The 20704-nt window shown below is 41.6% G+C and overlaps 1 protein-coding gene across 3 annotated transcripts in view; it reads right to left on the bottom strand.

Annotated features, from left to right (window-relative positions):
* rexo1 (REX1, RNA exonuclease 1 homolog) overlaps positions 1 to 20704 on the bottom strand; it is a 74031-nt gene that overhangs the window by 34803 nt on the left and 18524 nt on the right. For all 3 annotated transcript variants that reach the window (XM_084310129.1, XM_084310130.1, XM_084310131.1), the window contains exons 7-11: positions 16490 to 16613; positions 13726 to 13851; positions 11020 to 11160; positions 3540 to 3653; positions 2297 to 2370 (exon numbers count right to left, since the gene is read on the bottom strand). In XM_084310129.1, the coding sequence (XP_084166255.1) occupies positions 2297 to 2370; positions 3540 to 3653; positions 11020 to 11160; positions 13726 to 13851; positions 16490 to 16613 (579 nt within the window). The remainder of the gene's footprint in view (positions 1 to 2296; positions 2371 to 3539; positions 3654 to 11019; positions 11161 to 13725; positions 13852 to 16489; positions 16614 to 20704) is intronic.

The following is a 20704-nucleotide window of genomic DNA, read 5'->3' as shown; positions in this document are numbered from 1 at the left end:
TTGTTCCTATAGTCAGGTGTAGGGTTAGTACTCCAGATTATTGTTCCTATAGTCAGGTGTAGGGTTAGTACCACAGATTATTGTTCCTATAGTCAGGTGTAGGGTTAGTACTCCAGATTATTGTTCCTATAGTCAGGTGTAGGGTTAGTACTCCAGATTATTGTTCCTATAGTCAGGTGTAGGGTTAGTACTACAGATTATTGTTCCTATAGTCAGGTGTAGGGTTAGTACTACAGATTATTGTTCTTATAGTCAGGTGTAGGGTTAGTACTCCAGATTATTGTTCCTATAGTCAGGTGTAGGGTTAGTACTACAGATTATTGTTCCTATAGTCAGATGTAGGGTTAGTACCACAGATTGTTGTTCCTATAGTCAGGTGTAGGGTTAGTACCACAGATTATTGTCCCTATAGTCAGGTGTAGGGTTAGTACTACAGATTATTGTTCCTATAGTCAGGTGTAGGGTTAGTACTACAGATTATTGTTCCTATAGTCAGGTGTAGGGTTAGTACTACAGATTGTTGTTCCTATAGTCAGGTGTAGGGTTAGTACCACAGATTATTGTTCCTATAGTCAGGTGTAGGGTTAGTACTCCAGATTATTGTTCCTATAGTCAGGTGTAGGGTTAGTACTACAGATTATTGTTCCTATAGTCAGGTGTAGGGTTAGTACTACAGATTATTGTTCCTATAGTCAGGTGTAGGGTTAGTACTACAGATTATTGTTCCTATAGTCAGGTGTAGGGTTAGTACTACAGATTATTGTCCTATAGTCAGGTGTAGGGTTAGTACTCCAGATTATTGTTCCTATAGTCAGGTGTAGGGTTAGTACCACAGATTATTGTTCCTATAGTCAGGTGTAGGGTTAGTACTCCAGATTATTGTTCCTATAGTCAGGTGTAGGGTTAGTACCACAGATTATTGTTCCTATAGTCAGGTGTAGGGTTAGTACTACAGATTATTGTTCCTATAGTCAGGTGTAGGGTTAGTACTCCAGATTATTGTTCTTATAGTCAGGTGTAGGGTTAGTACTACAGATTGTTGTTCCTATAGTCAGGTGTAGGGTTAGTACTCCAGATTATTGTTCCTATAGTCAGGTGTAGGGTTAGTACTACAGATTATTGTCCCTATAGTCAGGTGTAGGGTTAGTACTACAGATTATTGTCCCTATAGTCAGGTGTAGGGTTAGTACTACAGATTATTGTCCCTATAGTCAGGTGTAGGGTTAGTACTACAGATTATTGTTCCTATAGTCAGGTGTAGGGTTAGTACTACAGATTATTGTTCCTATAGTCAGGTGTAGGGTTAGTACTACAGATTATTGTCCCTATAGTCAGGTGTAGGGTTAGTATTACAGATTGTTGTTCCTATAGTCAGGTGTAGGGTTAGTACCACAGATTATTGTTCCTATAGTCAGGTGTAGGGTTAGTACTCCAGATTATTGTTTTTATAGTCAGGTGTAGGGTTAGTACTACAGATTGTTGTTCCTATAGTCAGGTGTAGGGTTAGTACTACAGATTATTGTTCCTATAGTCAGGTGTAGGGTTAGTACTACAGATTATTGTTCCTATAGTCAGGTGTAGGGTTAGTACTACAGATTATTGTTCCTATAGTCAGGTGTAGGGTTAGTACTACAGATTATTGTTCCTATAGTCAGGTGCAGGGTTAGTACTACAGATTGTTGTTCCTATAGTCAGGTGTAGGGTTAGTACCACAGATTATTGTTCCTATAGTCAGGTGTAGGGTTAGTACCACAGATTATTGTTTTTATAGTCAGGTGTAGGGTTAGTACTACAGATTGTTGTTCCTATAGTCAGGTGTAGGGTTAGTACTACATATTATTGTTACTATAGTCAGGTGTAGGGTTAGTACTACAGATTATTGTTACTATAGTCAGGTGTAGGGTTAGTACTACAGATTATTGTCCCTATAGTCAGGTGTAGGGTTAGTACCACAGATTATTGTCCCTATAGTCAGGTGTAGGGTTAGTACCACAGATTATTGTTCCTATAGTCAGGTGTAGGGTTAGGGTACTATAGATGGTTAGAGGGGCTAAAACCGCCCCTAGCCCCACAGAATTTGCACTATGACACTATGAATACTAGGGATGCACGATACTGATATGGGATATCGGTCTGATACCAAGCTAAAAACAGGGTATCAGTATCTGATCATTTCCCCAGTACTAAAATCAGATACCAAGAGCCATGTGTAACATGACAGAAATCTATAATATTCACAGAGGTGTCAGTGCATCACTAATGATACATGCAATAGTAGTCTGCTGAGGGCAGTTACCTTAGAGACCTGGCAGCCTGGGGAACCTACAGCCCCCAAACAACAACTGTAGGTGGTCTCCCAACCTCCTGACCCTGGAGAGAGAAAAAGAGAGAGCAAGAAAGAGCAAGAGAGAGATTATTACTATTTAATAGCATTTAAACGATGGTGTGAGTTCAGTTCAGCTTCATGTCTATCAAAGTACATAGTAATTTCTAGAAATATGGGAGGTTCTCAGACTCCTTCCATTGGGCTACTGAGTCTGAAGGAGATTCACTCACACTTGGCATCTCAAGCTCCGCATCCGATGGGCGATGAAGGTGGGTGTGAGGTCTAATGAGGTTAAAGCAATAATCTCAAAAGATTTTCATTTACCTAGGTGTCATTGACAATAGTTCAGACACTCAATAGTTCATGATGAGCGCAACGCAATGAGCGAATGAATGACCCAAAAATAGAATGTCTCAAAAGAAAATATGTGTGTGTGTGTTGTGGGTGATGCGAGTGCAAGGGGAGAGAGGGGCGTTTGTGCTTGGGCGTTTGGGTAAGGGCTGGAGAGGACCGAGAGGGGTAGGCTATATGCTACCGTCCGTAGGAAGCTTGGAGGGGAATTATGTTAGAGTCGGAGACGCTTGCGTCACAGCCTCGGAACAGGGGCAACATGCAGCGTGTAGCCTACCGCACCGAAGTTCGCGTTGGGTGAAGAATAAGATGATCAGGTAGATGTTCGGACTAATCCACGTTTGTCATCCCGTGCCAGGTAAGGTTTACTTGCGCGTTTTCAACGTTATCTAGGACACGGTTCACTTTCTCACTGTTCTCTATCTCGGCTGCACTTCTTCCTTCATTGAACATCCAAACTCTCCGCTCTCACTTCCGCTTCACGTCTCTCTCTCCTATCCGCTATCAGAGCCCATAATAGCATCAGTAATTGACCGCCATAAAGGGACAGGCGCACTTTTACCAGGCAGGTTAAAGCCGCTCTGTTACAGCATGCATAGTAGTAAAGGCATTATTAGCATAGTAGGTAGTAATATAGGCAAGGTAGATTATTTAGTAGCAAAGCGCATGATAATAAAAGATGGTTAGTTTTTCTTATTTCAGATATTGATTGAAGAAGTGTGTTTTTAGTCTACAGTGGAAAATTGTGCGGGTTTTGGCTGTACTGACTGTGGTGGGAAGTTCCTTCCACCATTATGGAGCGAGGACTGAGAATAGCCGGTTTCTCTTTGATCTACTCACTGTAAAAGCTACACACTCTTACCTTTATGTCTGCGTAAGCGGCCCCAGTGGTGGTTACACTCCTCCTTGCGAACACAGCTGCCATGGATATTTATCTTGTATTCTGCTCCACAGCGACAGCAGATCTTAGAGAACGCTGGAGACGTGAGAAAATGACGGATCAAATTAGTAGTTCATCATTAGTAGTAGTAGCAGCAGCAGTAGTAGTAGAAATAGTGGTTATAGAAGTATAACTAATAGTATTGGCAGTAGTAGTGGTACTGTAGTAGTAGTAATAACTAACAGTATTAACAGTAGTAATGATACTGTAGTAGTAGTAATAACTAACAATATTAACAGTAGTAGTAGCAGTAGTAGTAGTAATAACTAACAGCATTAACAGTAGTAGCAATAACTAACAATATTAACAGTAGTAGTAATAACTAACAGTATTAACAGTAGTAGTAGTATTAACTAGGGCTGTCAGTTTATCGCGTTAATTAGATTAATTAATTACACAGCAAATTATCGAGTTATGAAAATTAACTAAAAATTCATATATAAAAAAATATATATATTTAAATTTACATTTTTTAATCTCTTTCATTCCATAAGAACGTAGAATACACATTTACAGAATTTTTTTAATATAGGCCATTTGCATGTTCTTGGTATCTGATTCTAGGGACATCTATGGATCTCAGGGAATGTATTCCCAGTGTCAGAAATACTGTGTCTGTTACTAGGCTTGAGTAAATTGTAATGAACCAAATGAGAATATCAATAAAAAAAAGATTATCTTTGACTGTGAATAACACCATGCTAAAATTGACCAGACCTGAAAAATCTAGCAAATGAATTAATGGAAGATGATTAAACAGAAGGTTTTGTAGATACAGTACTGAATTCTGCCATCCGGACACATGCAATTTGAAATATGATTATAGAATATCAGGCCTAAAATAGTTATGCGATTAAAATGCAATTAATTAGATTAATTAATTAATTACAAATCCTGTAATTAATTAGATAAAAAAAATTAATCACCTGACAGAACTAGTATTAACTAATAGTATTAACAATAGTAGTATTAACTAATAGTATTAAAAGTAGTAATGGTACTGTAGTAGTAGTAATAACTAACAGTATTAACAGTAGTAGTAGCAGTGGTAGTAGTAATAGTAGTAACACAGTAGAAGGGACATTCCATTAGGTTTAAGAGCTCCTATACTATGGTAGTGATGGAAAATCAGATGATATTCTGGATTTTAATACTATGAATAAAACCTTAAAGGAGTACTCTGAAATGGCTAGTATTGCCCCTTGGTTTCAATGAGGAATACTAATAAAAATTAACATGCCACACCGCTGTTGTCCGGTTTGCTTAATCTACAGCTGAACAACTCCCTGGGAAATGGCTGTTCCATGGTACAACCAAAGAGGTATAATTATTTTCTTCAGTGAATATCTTAGTTGAGACATCACCGCCGCAGAGTGGATGTTTCCTAGGGGACTGTTCAGCTAGATCAAGCAAACAAACAGCTGTGTCTCTGGGAAATATGCTAAATTGAGACATATCATATGGGTTTTGAAATTAAGTAGGAAGGGCTGCCATGCTTTTTTTATTTTTTTAATCCTCTTTTTCTCCGATTTTCTCTGTTTTCTCTCCATCCCAATTTGGTTGTTGTGCCAATTCCCCCCCTCCCCTACATGGTTGTTGTGCGCATGTTCTCCTACTGGTCGGTACAAGGGAACCCTGAAGTATCCGCACGCTCCCTCCGACACGTGCGGCGACAGCCAGTGGCTCTCTTCTCACCTGGCAGCGAGGGCTGTCATTGGTGAAGCGTAACGCGTGGGAGGTCACGCTGCCTCCGCTGAGCAAGCGCCCAGACCTGACCTGTAGGCGTCGCTGTCCACAACGCCAGTTTCCCACCCACGGCTTCCCTCCCCCTAACCCAGCCAAACGAGTTAGTATAGCGATCAGGCCAAGGCAATGCTGACTCCGGGAGTCGAGACCGCAGCCTCTTGCATTGGTGACGAGCGCAATCTCCGCTACGCCACCTGACCGCCCCAGGGCTGCCATTTTTTGTGGAAAGTATCTGTGTGGCCTTGTGTTGTGAATCTGATTTTCTCTATATGTATGAGAGACATAACATCCCTCATCCAGTGCCTTCCAGTTGAATAGGATGAGGCGTCTGGCAATAAGTGAGGCAAAGGCCATAGCATTGGATTGCCCAATAGATATAGCTGCGTTCTCCGGTGTCAGGTCAAATAATGCAATGAGAGGGCATGGGTCAACATTGACAGCAAAGATATCTGAGTAAGATTTAAAAATGGAAGTCGAGAAAGGGGCCAGTGCTGGACAATGCCAAAACATATGGATAAGCGAGCCAGGGGCTTGGTGGCACCGGTCGCATGTGGGATCCATGCCAGGATTTATCTTCGCAAGTCTAGTCTTTGACCAATATAGACGGTGGAGGAGCTTGAACTGTATCAATGAATGACCGGCACATATTGAGGATGAGTGTTTCGGGCAAGAGCCTTTTCCCATTCTTTGTCTGTAAATTGATGATTTAACTCCTAATCGGACTCCTAATTTCAAAACCCATATGACCTAAGTCCCTTCTCCTTCCAAACCTCGGACCACATGACCCCCCTCCTATCATTCTGACATTGCTAGTATAGACCACGTATGGCTGGGGAGATGGCATTGTGGTGGTCTTACTACCGCTGAGGGTGTTAACACTTTGACTGCCATGAAACGTGTTTAGACGTCATTGCTGGCCATGCTCAAGTTGCCGGAGGACGCTGTACAGCGTCCTTATATCAATATTTCAAAAATCTGCGATCGGATTCATATGTCCCCTCCGCTGGCCTGAGATCCACCAGCAGGACCCACTGAGCTCTCTGGCGGTTCAGGAGCGCCATCTGGTGGCCGATCGGCGCAATCGCTTAACAGGATGTGCCATAGAGGTTGTGCTAGACGTCCGTAGTACTTCCGGGCACTCGCTATAGGTCCCGGGACTCTGGCTTGTCACGCTACACAGTGATCGATTGCCAATAACTCGATAAACAACATGATTTGGACGTATATACCATTATACAAGCTGGAGATGGACCGGGTAAATTTACATCCCATAATGATAAGACTTCTACTCTACGATGATCGCCCAACGGCGCGCGGAGACTGGGGTGAGTTTCAGCGTGTAACGTTACCGTCTTCGATACTAACTGCTATTATCAACATTTGACCCACATTAGATGATTGGTATAACGCTGCCCACGGAATTATAAACACCCCCTAGCCCATCCGGTCAACATCAGATGACGTGTAGTAACTTCTAGAAGTACGTCTAGTTGGAATTTTTTATATCGCGCTGATTGCCATAAAACTGTATTGCATCATCAATATAATGCATTTGGGGCTATAGATCACGTTCTGGAGAAAGCTGCAGAACGAGATGAAAACATACTTATACATTAGACCATACTTTACTATGAATATGTGAATGAAAAAGTTTAACGTTGCTACACAATGAACAATACATATAGGACTTTGAATGGGCCCTAATAATGGCAATGTAGCAATAGAATTTAAAAAGTTATAGCCATGCAAAGAAGGGGTACTTCTCCATAGACAAATAGAGCCGGCAACCTATGGTATATCATGAATTTAACCCAAGGCAACCAAAGTGTTAAATTGACTTTATATATTTTTTTTTAATATATAACTATCTGGAAAACATGCTACCAGAATGGAGAGTATTAGTTATATTATATTATTATTACTGTTTTTTTTTCCTTTCTTATTATTTCTTTTAATTTTACTTAATTTCTTTTTGCGTGTTTTTTCTGTCATCTGTATTTATGATCTTATGTTTAATTATTTTTATTTATGTGTATTATATGTATGTTTGTTGTCGCTCTCCTTGGGTGGGATGGGGTGGGGTTAGGGGATAGGAATGGGGAATGAAATGGAAGATGTATAATTTGAATGTATAATTGGTATGTATACATAATTTGCATAAATTCTTCTAATAAAAAAAGATAAACCATGAAGGGTGCTATAAAGAGTACTCTGTTGGGCGGCCACGTGGCGTAGTGGGCAAGGCGCTCGCCACGAAATGCTGGAGACGCTGGGCTCGTCAGTTCGAGCCCAGCGCTCCACATTTGCTTTCAGTTTAGCTGGTCGTCCGTACTAATACACATTGGCCGTATTAGGGGGTGGGAAACTGATGGGTGGGGATCGGGCGTTGTGGACAGCGACTCCTACAGGTCGGTTGGTGCGCCTGCGCAGTAGAATCAGGAAGTGTCGGGGGCAGCGTGAGCCTCCCACACGTTACTCCTCGCCACTGAGAGATCGAGCTGCGCAGGTGAAAAGATGCGACTGCTGTTACCTCAAGTACCGGAGGGGACTTGTGCTATGTATGACTTAGTCCACATTGCAGCCGGCTTGTGGGAGGCAAGAAACAGCGTCCGTGATAGGGGAGGGTTGAATTGGATGATACGAAATTGGGATGGGAGAAAATATAGAAAATGGGAGAAAAAGTGGATAAAAAAAAAAAAATAGTACTCTGTTAAGTCTGGGGGTAACGATACTACGGAAGCATATTGCTGCCACACCAGAAACAAACAAAAAAAATCCATATCACGTTATAACAAAGGTTTCACGTTATAACATAAAAGTTTCACGTTATAACATAAAGGTTTCACGTTATAACATAAAGGTTTCACGTTTATGTTATAACGTGAAACCTTTATGTTATAACGTGAAACCTTTATGTTATAACGTGATACGGATATTTTTTGTTTGTTTCTGGTGTGACAGCAATGTGAAACCTTTGTTATAACGTGAAACCTTTATGTTATAACGTGAAACCTTTATGTTATAACGTGATAAGAAGTTATCACGTTATAACGTGAAACGTTTTATGTTAAAACAAGAAGTTAGGGGGGCGACTAGGTGGTGTAGTGGGCAAGGCGCTCGCCATCAACGCTGGAGACGCTGGGTTCGAATCCAGCTCTCGGCGTTGCTATCAGCTTGGCTGGTCGTTCATACTGGTGGGAAAGCTGATGGGTGGGTCCTGGGCATTGTGGACAGCGACCCCTACAGTTCGGTCGGGGCGCCTGCACAGCGAGGATAGGATCTGGAGGGAGGTAGTGTGACCTTCCACACGTTACACTCTCCCGGTGAGAATCTGCGCTGCCAGGCTGGCTGCCGGCTGGCTGCACATGCGTCGGAGGAAAGCATGCGACAGTCTCCGGCCTCCCGGACCAACAGTAGGGGGGAGTGCGGAACAACCAGGAAGGGGGTTGGGAATTGGCATAACGACTAACAGTGGGATGGGAGAAAAATCGGAAAAAAGGAGGGGGGAAAAAGATAACAAAAAAATAAAAAAATAAGTTATCACGTTACAACGTGAAACCTTTATGTTATAACAAGAAGTGATCACGTTATAACGTGAAACGTTTTATGTTAAAACAAGAAGTTTCCGTACGCTTCCGTACGATACTGACACATGCACAAAATAAAAATTATAATTCTCATTCCATAGTAACTAAATGGTTAAGTACTTCTACTACAAGTACTTATAAACCCTTACGCCTACTTAAGTAATTTTTTTCTGAAGTACAGTAATTGAGTAATATATTTCAGTCATTCTTCCATCTCTGTGTATATATTTAGGCTATATTCTGGTGTGTATACTGTATATAGGCTATATTCTGGCATATACTGTATACTATAGGCTAGTCTGGTGTATATATAGGCTATATTCTGGTGTATATACTGTATATATAGGCTATATTCTGGTGTATATATACAGTTTAGGCTATATTCTGGTGTGTATACTGTATAGGCAAAATGCTGGCATATATACAGTATATAGGCTATATGCTGGTGTGTATATATAACCATAGGCTATATTCTGGTGTATATATATAGGCTATATTCTAGATAGATAGATAGATAGATAGATAGATAGATAGATAGATAGATAGATAGATAGATAGATAGATAGATAGATAGATAGATAGATAGATAGATAGATAGATACTTTATTAATCCCCTTGGGGAAATTCAGGGTATCTCGCAGCTCACACAGTATACAGACATTGACAGTTCTCATTCAGTTATTTCACGTTATGTCTGCATCATGAATTAAAAATAAGCACATGATAAAATTCGATTAAATCATATCTATCAATATCAATAGGAGCGTGATGAGATAAAAGCAGGTGTGTAAAACAAGTGTGTAAAAACAGGTGTATGAACATGAATTCTGGTGTATATACAGTATAGGCTATAGTATGTGCCTTAGAATGGGAGGAAAGGCAGAGTATATGAGAAAGACCTATGGCTCTGACATTAACACTTTGGTCGCCAGGCTTATATTCTTAATATACCATCCTCCACCAGCTCTATTTGTCTATGGGGATGTTTACCTTCTTTGCAGGGCTATAACTTTTTAAATTGTATTGCTAAATTGACATTACTATGGCCCATTCAACGTCAAGTATCTATTGTTCAGGGTGTAGCAACGTTATACTTTTTCATTCACATATTCATACTAAAATAAGTATAAGTATGTTTTTATCGTTTTCTGCAGCTTTCTCCAGAACGTGATTTATAGCCCCAAATGCATTATATTGATGATTGTATACAGTTTGATAGGAATCTGCGCGAGATAAAAAATGTCAAATGGACGTGCTTCTAGAAGTTACTACTTATCTGATGTTGACCGGATGGGGGGGGGGGTCGTTTATAATTCCGTGGCCAACGTTAGATGATTCATCTAGTGTGGGTGATATGATCATTAGAGCAGTTAGTATCGCACACGTTAAAAAATAACGCTGAATCTTACCGTAGCTTCGTCATAGCGTTGGGCGATGAGCGTGGAACAGAAATATTCCTATTATGGGATGTAGAAATATGCGATCCATTTCCAGGTTGTATAATAGTATATACGTCCAAATCATGTTGTTTATCGAGTTATTGGTAACGGATTGCTATCCGTTGTGTCTAGCTCGAGTCCTGGGACTATTACCGAGTGATCGGACCAAATTGAAATGAGCACCAGCTTCCATTTCCTGTTTCCGCTCTGGGCGATCCGCCGATCGGCCACCAGATGGTGCTCTTGAACCGTTGAGAGTTGAGAGGGGATCAAGAGTAGATCTCAAGTCTCCGGGGGAGAAATATGATTTCGATCACAGATTTTTTAAATATTGATATCAAAGACGTGGTACGGCGTCTTTGGCAGAATGAGCATGGCGGGGAAAGACGTCCTACGGCCTTTTTGGCGACCATAGTGTTAATAAACATTTAAAATACCAAAGTTTATTTTTTTAGACATATCAATGCCAGGAAACGTTTCAAGCCGATCCAATGATCTATATTGCAAAATATCAGTCACCATAATAAAGTATAGACGCTTTTGAACCAGGGGGGGGGGGGGGGGGGGGGCAAAGGGAACGGCACCTCTGCAGTCTTTTGCATGAGAATTTGGGGTAATGTAGTCACTCACGGTCTGGGCTAATCTTCTTCTCTGGTTGGTTGTGGATCACAGCCCGTCCGGAAGCCTCAGGGTGCACTCTGGGATAGCCGTGCTCCTCGAGCTGCTCCTCCGTCATCAGGTAGTCTCTCAGCTTCCTGAACAGACTGGCCCCTACAGAGGACAGAACAGAGGGAGTTGCCAGGGACATTCTGGATCAAAGGACCAACATGAGGACTCCATAACCTTACTGGAGACCTCACGCTCCACCATAACCTTACTGGAGACCTCACGCTCCACCATAACCTTACTGGAGACCTCACGCTCCACCATAACCTTACTGGAGGCCTCACGCTCCACCATAACCTTACTGGAGGCATTACGCTCCACCATAACTTTACTGGAGGCCTTATGCTCCACCTGAACCTTACTGGACACCTCACGCTCCACCATAACCTTACTGGAGAACATGTCCCTGGCGACTCTTCACATCTGCAGTGTCATTTACTTTATTAATATGAGGTGACGTGAGGCCGTCCTCGACTAAAGACATTCTTAGTTATAATATGAGGTGACGTGAGGCCGTCCTCGACTAAAGACATTCTTAGTTATAATATGAGGTGATATGAGGCCGTCCTCGACTAAGGACATTCTTAGTAGTGGGGTGCCTGGACACTCAGTCATTTCAAATTGATGCGAAAAGTTTTGTTTTCACTTCTAATTTGAAGATAAGGGTCTATAGTACAATTTTGGCTCAAGTGTCAAGAAACCAGTTTGAATTTAATTAAACTTTTTGCCTATTTTCCAAAATGGCCACAATCGAAATCATAAATTTTTGAAAAGGTCTTAATTTTCACACAATCGCTGTGTAATATAATTTCTTATTGCTATTTTAAGTCAATACTGTGTGAGGAATCAACTGGAGTTCAAATATTGATGTTTTGAATATTCTGGTATGGCTGCCAATTAAACTTTTTTTTTTTTTCCACTTTTTCTCCTCCCTTTTTCTGTATTTTTCTGCCATCCCAATTTTAGTCGCCAATTCCCCCCACTGCCAATTGGTTAGTATGGACGACTGACCAAGCCGGAGGTACCGCTGACAGCTGGATTCGATACCAGTGTCTCTGCGGTGGTAGGCAGGCGCTTAGTCCGCTGTGCTACCCAGCCGCCCTGATTGGAGCATATCTTATGATATGATCATATGATATTTCACACAAATGAGACAATAAATATGTGGAGAACTAGAGTTAGATATGAGAACTGTAAACAACAGTTGATTGTGAAGAACAAACGATCCTTGGTCCTCATCACAAGGAACAAGGATCTGCATCTCAGCACCGATTTCAACGCCATGCCAAAGACCTGGTGGAGGTGTTGCTGAGCAATGGGAATCCCTTTAAGGAAGGCAGTAAAGACCTGCTTACATTAGATTAGACAATAAGGTGTGTGAGTCTGCGGCTGCTGACGTATCTGTCCATCAACTCGAGCTTGAATCAAATTACACTTCTGACAGCACCGATCAAGCGAAATAACTTACTGTTGTTCCATGAGAAAAAACACAGAAGAAGACAGAAAATAAGCTGAGAATACAGCACTTCAAACATCATGCAGAGCTCTATGGGAAAGCTTTTACACCATGACAAGGGTGTCTACATCACTGCAGGTGATCAAGTCCACCATGTTGGAAACAGTCCACCAATGGATCAATGCAACCATGAGGCAGCTGACACTCGTGTCCTATAGTACATCTCCTCCACAACATCATCACTTGGGAGGGTGCATACTGGAGACACTGGAGATGTTGTCGTAATCCTTCTGAGTAATTTCCATCACATCAAGGCTCTGAATGCTCTGGATCTCTTTCAAAGCTGGAAAGACAACCAGAACGATCTCTCTGAACACTATCGCCCTGAACCTGGGCACGACAACATGCAAAGCCATGGCTCTCTGCCACGCATTCACTGGATCAGACAGCACATCTTCCTTCAAGTTCAAGGGTAAGCTATCCTGCTGCAAGTTGATGCACAAAGTGCCATTCCTCATGGAGGAATTTGCAACTATCATCGACACGCCAATTCCAAACATCGCCAAGGCTGAAAGAAGTGGCAACAAACTTTGTCTGTAGGCTGTACAACAATGAGCCAAACGAGGACAATGGTTTTGATCTTGTCCGAATGAGGCTATTCTCACAGAAGACTAGGGACGTGGAGAGAATTCCCCCAACGAGTGATGCTTTGGATCAACATCTCAATCTTCTATGGGCAATATGCTTGAAATACCAGTTGCTAGTCCTGAATCCATACATACCTCATATGTTCAGATCGGAAAACAGTTACCATATTTGCTAAGGCTGTGGTGGGGGTTAGGAACCGCCGACACCCCCTAGAGGCCAATTTGTATCTGATCGCTTGACACTCGAACCAAAATTGTTCTATAGACCCTTACCTTCAAATTAGTAGTGAAAACTAAACTTTCGCATCAATTTGAAATGAAAACAACAAATTACCCATACACGGACCCCCACTATAAGTCCTGACTAGTCGTAGGACTTTGTCAAATAAAAGATTAGTCGATTTAGTTTCCCGTGTGCAATAATGGAAAAGCATCTTTTAAAATCTCACTTACCTATGTGCTTATAATTTTTCAGCAAATAACTCTTGTGCTTAATGATTATTACACCACTTACTTTATTGATGCATGTATTGATTCCAGGTGAACAGAAAAATGAACAGTCCTCACCAGCGAGTTTAACTTCCTGTTGTTTGCCCATCCTGTTGACAGTGAAGCTGGTGGTGGCAGCCAGACGCCCCCCCAGGAGCTCCTCATGGGATAGAGTCTTCCTGTGACACACTGCTGCTGGGGCCTCTGTAGTTAACACACACACACACACACATTAACAGCTACAGCCACACACGTTATGCATATACAGTATGTGCCAACCATGTGTTTTGACATCTGTAAATATATAAGAAATATACAAAATCTGCATGCTGAATGTCAGAAATATAAATAATGTGCACTTGGTACATGATATAACCATGTGCAATTTGCATGTGTCTATGCATTAATCTATGGTCTTCAAACACACAATTGTATACAATTATATATAATGCTAGTGACTTTTAACACTTTGATTACCACTGGTGAACATTGTAAAACGTGGTTAAATGCCAGCACCAACTTCAATGATAGCGTTGTGAACGCATAATCTCTGTCTTAAATTATGGCTATGTGTCTAATCTGCCCGTCGTTTATCAATGACTTGTTTGCAGTCAACATTGTCGAAACGCAATTTTTTTTTTTTTTTTTTTTTTTTTTAAATCGGTTCATTTCAGTTTTATAGCATTTTGAAAAGCCATTTTTCGGCCTATTTATGAATAGTTTTCAAATAAACGCTAGATTATCGATAGTATGTGTACTTATGCACGCTATAGAAGCGATCTGAAAAGTATATTCTCTCATTTCCTGATCAGCGAGCACACACACACAGACACACATATGGGACACGTTGATATATCTGTGAAAAAAGCTCCGATTACCCCAAGACTGGTAAAATAGATTCCTTACCTCATATCAGATGTTATCCAAAAAGATTATTCCAATTCCTGATCGCCATTCCAAATATCGATCTCGTTTATTGATTCAGCGTTGGGTGCTGGAAATACATAATCCACGCTGTTCTGAGGGCCGGCGATCAACTTGGGTCTCTTCAGTTGGCTTGACGGAAAAGTAACATGAGGAAACTGCCCCCCCCCCCCCCCCCTTCATCAGTCTAAACTAATGGGGTGCAGTTACACAGGGAGAGAGGATAGGGGGCGGTATCTTCCCAATTGAGCTCAGAGAGACTCTGCAACACTAGCGTGAGGCTCGATTGATGAAATATGAATTCAAATCGCAAATAAAAAGAAATACGACAAACAAACGCTATATAGCGTTGCCGGCACTCAACTGGCAGCATGAACTAACGTCAAAACGCGTCACTGGCACTCAAAAGTGTTAAGGTACAGGGTATTGACTTGTTATGCGAGGACATACTAGTGACTTTTAACCCATTCTCCACCATTCACGTGTTAAGGCGGGTTTCTCCACCATGCGTTGTCTGCCAATAACTCCGTAAGGCGTTTTTGAGATCAATATTTAATATTTTCGTCATGGTATTCATATTTCACCCACGGAGTCTTGGGTGATGCTGTCTGGGCCATCACAACTCTGCAACGCTTCAATACCGCCACCTCATCGACGAGTTGCGAAACCGGAAGTGTCCAGAAGTGCTCGGTCCGTCCCCTATTTTCGTCCGGCCACTCGCTTATCGTCCCGGGGCTCAATACAAACAGTCGATATGAATCTTTGCCATAACTCAATAATCAACATGATTTGGACGTGTGTTAGTAATATACAAACCGGAAATGGATCGCATCGATCAACATCCCATAATAGCGATCTTTTTGCTCCAGTGTGATCGCCCAACGCTACGAGGAGACTGGGGTGAGTTTCAGCGTTTTTCTTTACCATTTTCGATACAAAACTGCTCTGATCAATATATCACCCATACTACATGAATCATTTAACATCGGTCATTGAATTATAAAAGACCCCCCCCCCCCCCTCCGTTCACCTGCAGATGACCAGTCATGACGTTTAGGACCATGTACAGTTGACATTTTTAATATAACGTTGATCGGTATCAAACTGCATTTGACCATCTAATATATGCATTTATGCCTATATCTCACGTTCTATGAAATACTGCAGAAAACGATAAAAACATATTTATACTCTAGACTGTATTTTAGTATTAATGTGTGAATGAAAAAGTAAAACGTTCCTACATCCTGAACGATAGATAATTGATGTTGAATGGGCCATAGTAATGTCAATTTAGCAATACAATTTAAAAAGTTATAGCCCTGCAAAGAAGGTGAACATCTCCATAGACTTATAGCGCTGGCAGAGAGGGTACAATGATGCAAATACAGGAAGTAGGTGAAAGTTGACGAGCGAAAACGAGAAGTGAATCACACTTCAGAATGAACGGCGGTGGATGAGGAAATGGATTTTGGAGAGCTTTCTTTTTCGCCGGTTTTACTCTGACGTCTCTCAAAGACCCATTTTTGAACAGATATTTAGAAAATTTGGACCTGTACTACATAAGACTTCAGGCTATGGAACCGCAGTGTTTTCCAGCTTATACCTCTATGCTGGAATATTGGAATCTTGCAACCACTACAGGAAAATGCGAGTACACAAGTTCATGTTCAACTCAAGTTCAGACCTCTGTTACTCTATTTCATTAGCACTAAAAGTGATAATTTTTTGCATTAGTAACTTCAGAATGTTATCTTTTAAAAGAAACCAGGCTCATGCATGTGCTATACGTATAAAGCTAAGCTTTGCACAAAAAAAAGTATGCAGTCCTCAAGTTCAAGTAAAAATATTGCCACTTTTCTGGGTGCCTGTTAAGAGGTTAAGGTACAGGATATTGACTTGTTATGCGAGAACATACTGGTAACAGGAGAAGAGGTGGAGTTGCTCTTGCTGCGTAGCTTCGTTAGTGTGTTGGCGGCCACACTGAGGTAGATGTTCTTACTGCTGCTGCGCTCGTACACCATCTTCTCCTCATCAAGGGCCTGAAACGGCAATCAAGGCAACGTTAAAAGGGCAAGTTACGTTTTTTACCGATGATGTCATCAATCGGTAGAGTCCTTGCTCAGCACAATCCATGCTGTTCTTCATACCGTTATAGTCACTTCCGGTTCTAGTAACATGATAGGTATACGATTGGCTGTCAGCCTTGATAAGGCGGGCTTTGTTGACGGGAGTGTTGAAAAAGACTCTGGCAGGTGAGCAAGGGGGGCCCACGTGACTCTCTTGACCAAGAGAGATTGGCGTGGTGAAGAAGAGCGCCATATTTAGGAGACAGGGGTTATTGTTCTCCCCCAAATATACGGTACATGTGTTTTTTGCATTGGTTATGTCTCATCTATATTATGTTAGTTTGTCATCGTCTTTACAATAAATTGACGGCTGGAAGAAGCAACCAGAAACTGAGAGGAAAGGCGGATGAGGAGCTGGCCAGGCCCGATGGACCAACTCACTACCGGAGCTACAGGTAAGCCCGTTATAGTTATGCAGTCTGACAAGCCAAGCTAATGTACTGTATGCGTGAATACTTTCGGCAACAAACATGCCCTTCCGCGTTGCTCTGATTGGCCAGCGATCGGCCAGCCCTCTACGCTCGTTTTCCCCCTACGCCGGTAACGCGTGCATGTGCATTTCGTACTTGTCTCCCTGTGGGGAGACGGGGGCCGCTGGTGTACAGCTGAGAGCTCCAGCATAGCTATGTCCGCGAGCTAGGCGCAAGCCAGAGTAAAACACAGTTTTCAATCAATCAATCAATAATAACATTAACGAGACTCTCGTTGTGTCTATTCTGCTAACGCTACCTCTCATTGCTTTAACGTTACCTAGGCTCTCGTGTCTATCTGCTAACGTTAACGTTAGCATTAGCATTAGGCTAACAAGCTGTAACGGCACCAGTCTCTCGTCTATCTGCTAACGTTAGCATTAGGTAATAACCGGTTTAAAATGGATGGTGATTACCTCACGTTGTGTCTATTCTACTAACATTAACCATTAGTTACTAGTACAAACAATCAATAGAGAGTTATATTGATCACGCTATGTACGATAGCCATGCTAAAATGCTAGCACAACATTAGCACCTAACCTAACAACAAGCTTAACAAGTCAGCGATCTTTTTGTGAGACTAAACTCTCCGCTCTGTGGCAAATTGTGTTGATGTCGGTTTTGTTTCATCAATAAATGAGGCAGAATACACAGTGACTGTATCCTTTTGTTTATTGCACTTGTTCCTGCTGCAAATGAAATCCTATGCGAGACATTAAAGATGGCGGCTTTCTGTTTTTGTGGAGAGCCTCCAATGAGTGACGCGTCTCTCTTCTGACCAATCAGTGGTCTGCAGTGTTTCACGTGACTTTTCTGGTACCACAACATGCCTTTCGCGTTGCTCCGATTGGCCAGCGATCGGCCAGCCCTCTACGCTCGTTTTCCCCCTATGCCGGTAACGCGCACATACGCATTATCGCTGGCCAATCAGAGCAACGCGGAAGGGCATGTTGGTTGCCGAAAGTATTCACGCGTACTGTATACCTACTTAAACCAAATGATCACAAGACAACTGGGTTCTGGTTGTCCCCTAGACAGCGACTGTAAAATATATACTATGTACACGACCTGTTGGACCCGTGACAACAGCAGCTCCGGCTGGTTAGCAACAAACTAACGCAAAGTCAAGGGGGGCCGGTTTGTCAACGCTGAAATCTACTTAGGGTGCTCTTACTAGTAACGCTGCTGGCCAGTATGACAATAACCATAGCCCTGTTTCCTATGTACCAATAATGTTGTTGATCAGTATGGAGTCCTTTCTCAGCACAATCCATTAGGGGTGGGAATCGCCAGAGACATCACAATACGATACTATCGCGATACTTACGTCACGATACGATAGTATCGCGATACTAAATATATTGCGATGCGCTGAAAATATTGCGTTTTGCTCAAATTTTATTTATTACCTTTTTTCAACTGCAAAGTAAAACTTTGTCAACATGTTTTATCTAATAAAATTAAGTTCAGTCTGTTCATCTCACTTCAATCATTTTTATTGCAGAACATGGTATTTTCTCAAGCAGACAGATGTAAACACTGTATCTGTGTTGCATGTACCTGACCTAAACTGAACTGTTTGTATTACAGTCATATTCCATGTGTGTGTGTGGACTACTGTACTATTACAGGTATTGAAATGAACAATGCAACTTTCTTATACAACATTTTTTTTAATTTCTTTTTATGAATAATTAAATATCGATACTTGGCGTCCCTGTATCGATACAGTATCGCCACGCAAAGTATCGCGATACTACTACATATATCGATTTTTTCCCCCACCCCTACAATCCATGCTGTTCTTCATACTGGATCCCCACAAGCCCCGAAAATAAATGCTGAACCCTATTCCTAACCCTTTAGTTTAGATTAGATTCAAATCTATTGTCATTATACAGCACAGGTGGTATAGTGTACCAAAAAGAAGTTTGACATCCAGAGTGCAAATGTAACAGTTAAGTGCAATAGTAATATATAATGTACCAGTGATTAAACTGGGTATATAAATGAGTACTACTGAGTGTAGTGCTAATCAGATGTATGTACAGAGTTGTAATATCAATATGTACAGTGATACAGGTATAAAGACAGTATGATTATAGAAGTTTATGAACTTTCTGCTTGAGGCTGAGGAACACATGCAGCATCCCAGGGGAATATGTAAGGGATAATGTATAGCTACGAGGTCATTGTCGCAAAATAATTGACCAACACGGAGTTTAAAATACAGAGGCGCAGCGCCGAGGTGTTTTAAACGTCAGTGAAGGTCAATTATTTTGCGACAATGATCAAGTATAGCAATACATTATCCCGCTTATTACATGGCTAACTTACTAACAATATACCTAATTCATTTTACATCGACAAGACGAGATCAAATGCAGACGCAGTTCTGTTCTGGCTCCGCTGTCATCGTCACACACACTCCGCTGTCAGTGCAGCCAGCAGGTGTGTCTGATTGGCTGCACTGATGCAGTGTGTCAGTGGCCTTGATTGCGAACAGCTGCGCACAGCGGTCATTATTGTTCCACAGAGGTCCGTTATCGAGTAATATCGGACCTCTGACGAGCGCTATTGACCAATCACAAGTAAGCATTTCGGCGAATGTGAAAACACCATGTAATAAAGATGGGTAATGTTCCAACAATCATAACACTGTATTTCTTTGATACTTTTTTCTCTCTCACCTAACTGGTGATAGTTTCAAGTTTCTTTAATAGTTGTCATACAGAAGTACAGAATACTTTTATACAAAATGCTTCTTACTGTTGCGCTCCAGAGACTGTGCAAGACAAGATAAGTATGAAATAAAATAACATAGTATAGCATGTAAGTTAGAAGTAAAAAAAAATGAGGTCACAGTGTTCAGTATAGACATTATGTACAATGTTCGATGCAGAATAGACGTAACTGAGTTACCATATAATATACAATACTGTGCAGTGTACTAATATACAATACTATATAGTGCAAGGCAGAAATGGGATGAGGTGCAATTTAGGTACAATTTACAGTAGGTGTACGAGTTGTAGTGCAAATCCTTTATCAATAAATATAAAGTGTGTTTGTGTGATCTAAAGTGTGGAGAGTGGGTGCTGCAGTGTGTTGTTTGTTTAAGTGAGTGTGTGCGTGTGGGTGTGTGTGCTGTGTGTATTTGATGGTTGTTGCATAGTGTTTATTGTTCATTTAGCAGCCTGATGGCCTGGGGATAGAAGCTTCTTCTGAGTCTTTCCGTGCTCGCCTTAAGACTCCGGTATCGCTTGCCTGACCGCAGCAGTTCAAAGAGGCAGTTGTTCGGGTGGCTCGAGTCCTTAATAATTCTCTTAGCCTTCCCCTTGCACCGCTTGTTGTAAATGTTCTGGAGGGTGGGAAGCCCCCCTCCAATTGTGCGTTCGGCTGAACGTGTCACTCTTTGTAGTCTGCTACGGTCTTGTGCAGTGCTATTCCCAAACCAGGAGGTGATGTTGCCAGTCAGGATGCTCTCTATTGTACATGAGGAAGTTCTTAAGGATCTTCTGACTGACTTGG

This window comes from Notolepis coatsorum (genome assembly GCF_963971535.1).
Source record: "Notolepis coatsorum genome assembly, chromosome: 3".
Classification (NCBI taxonomy): Eukaryota; Metazoa; Chordata; class Actinopteri; order Aulopiformes; family Paralepididae; genus Notolepis; species Notolepis coatsorum.
Note: the sequence above shows the minus strand (reverse complement) of the source record. Positions and strands in the feature narration are given on the sequence as shown.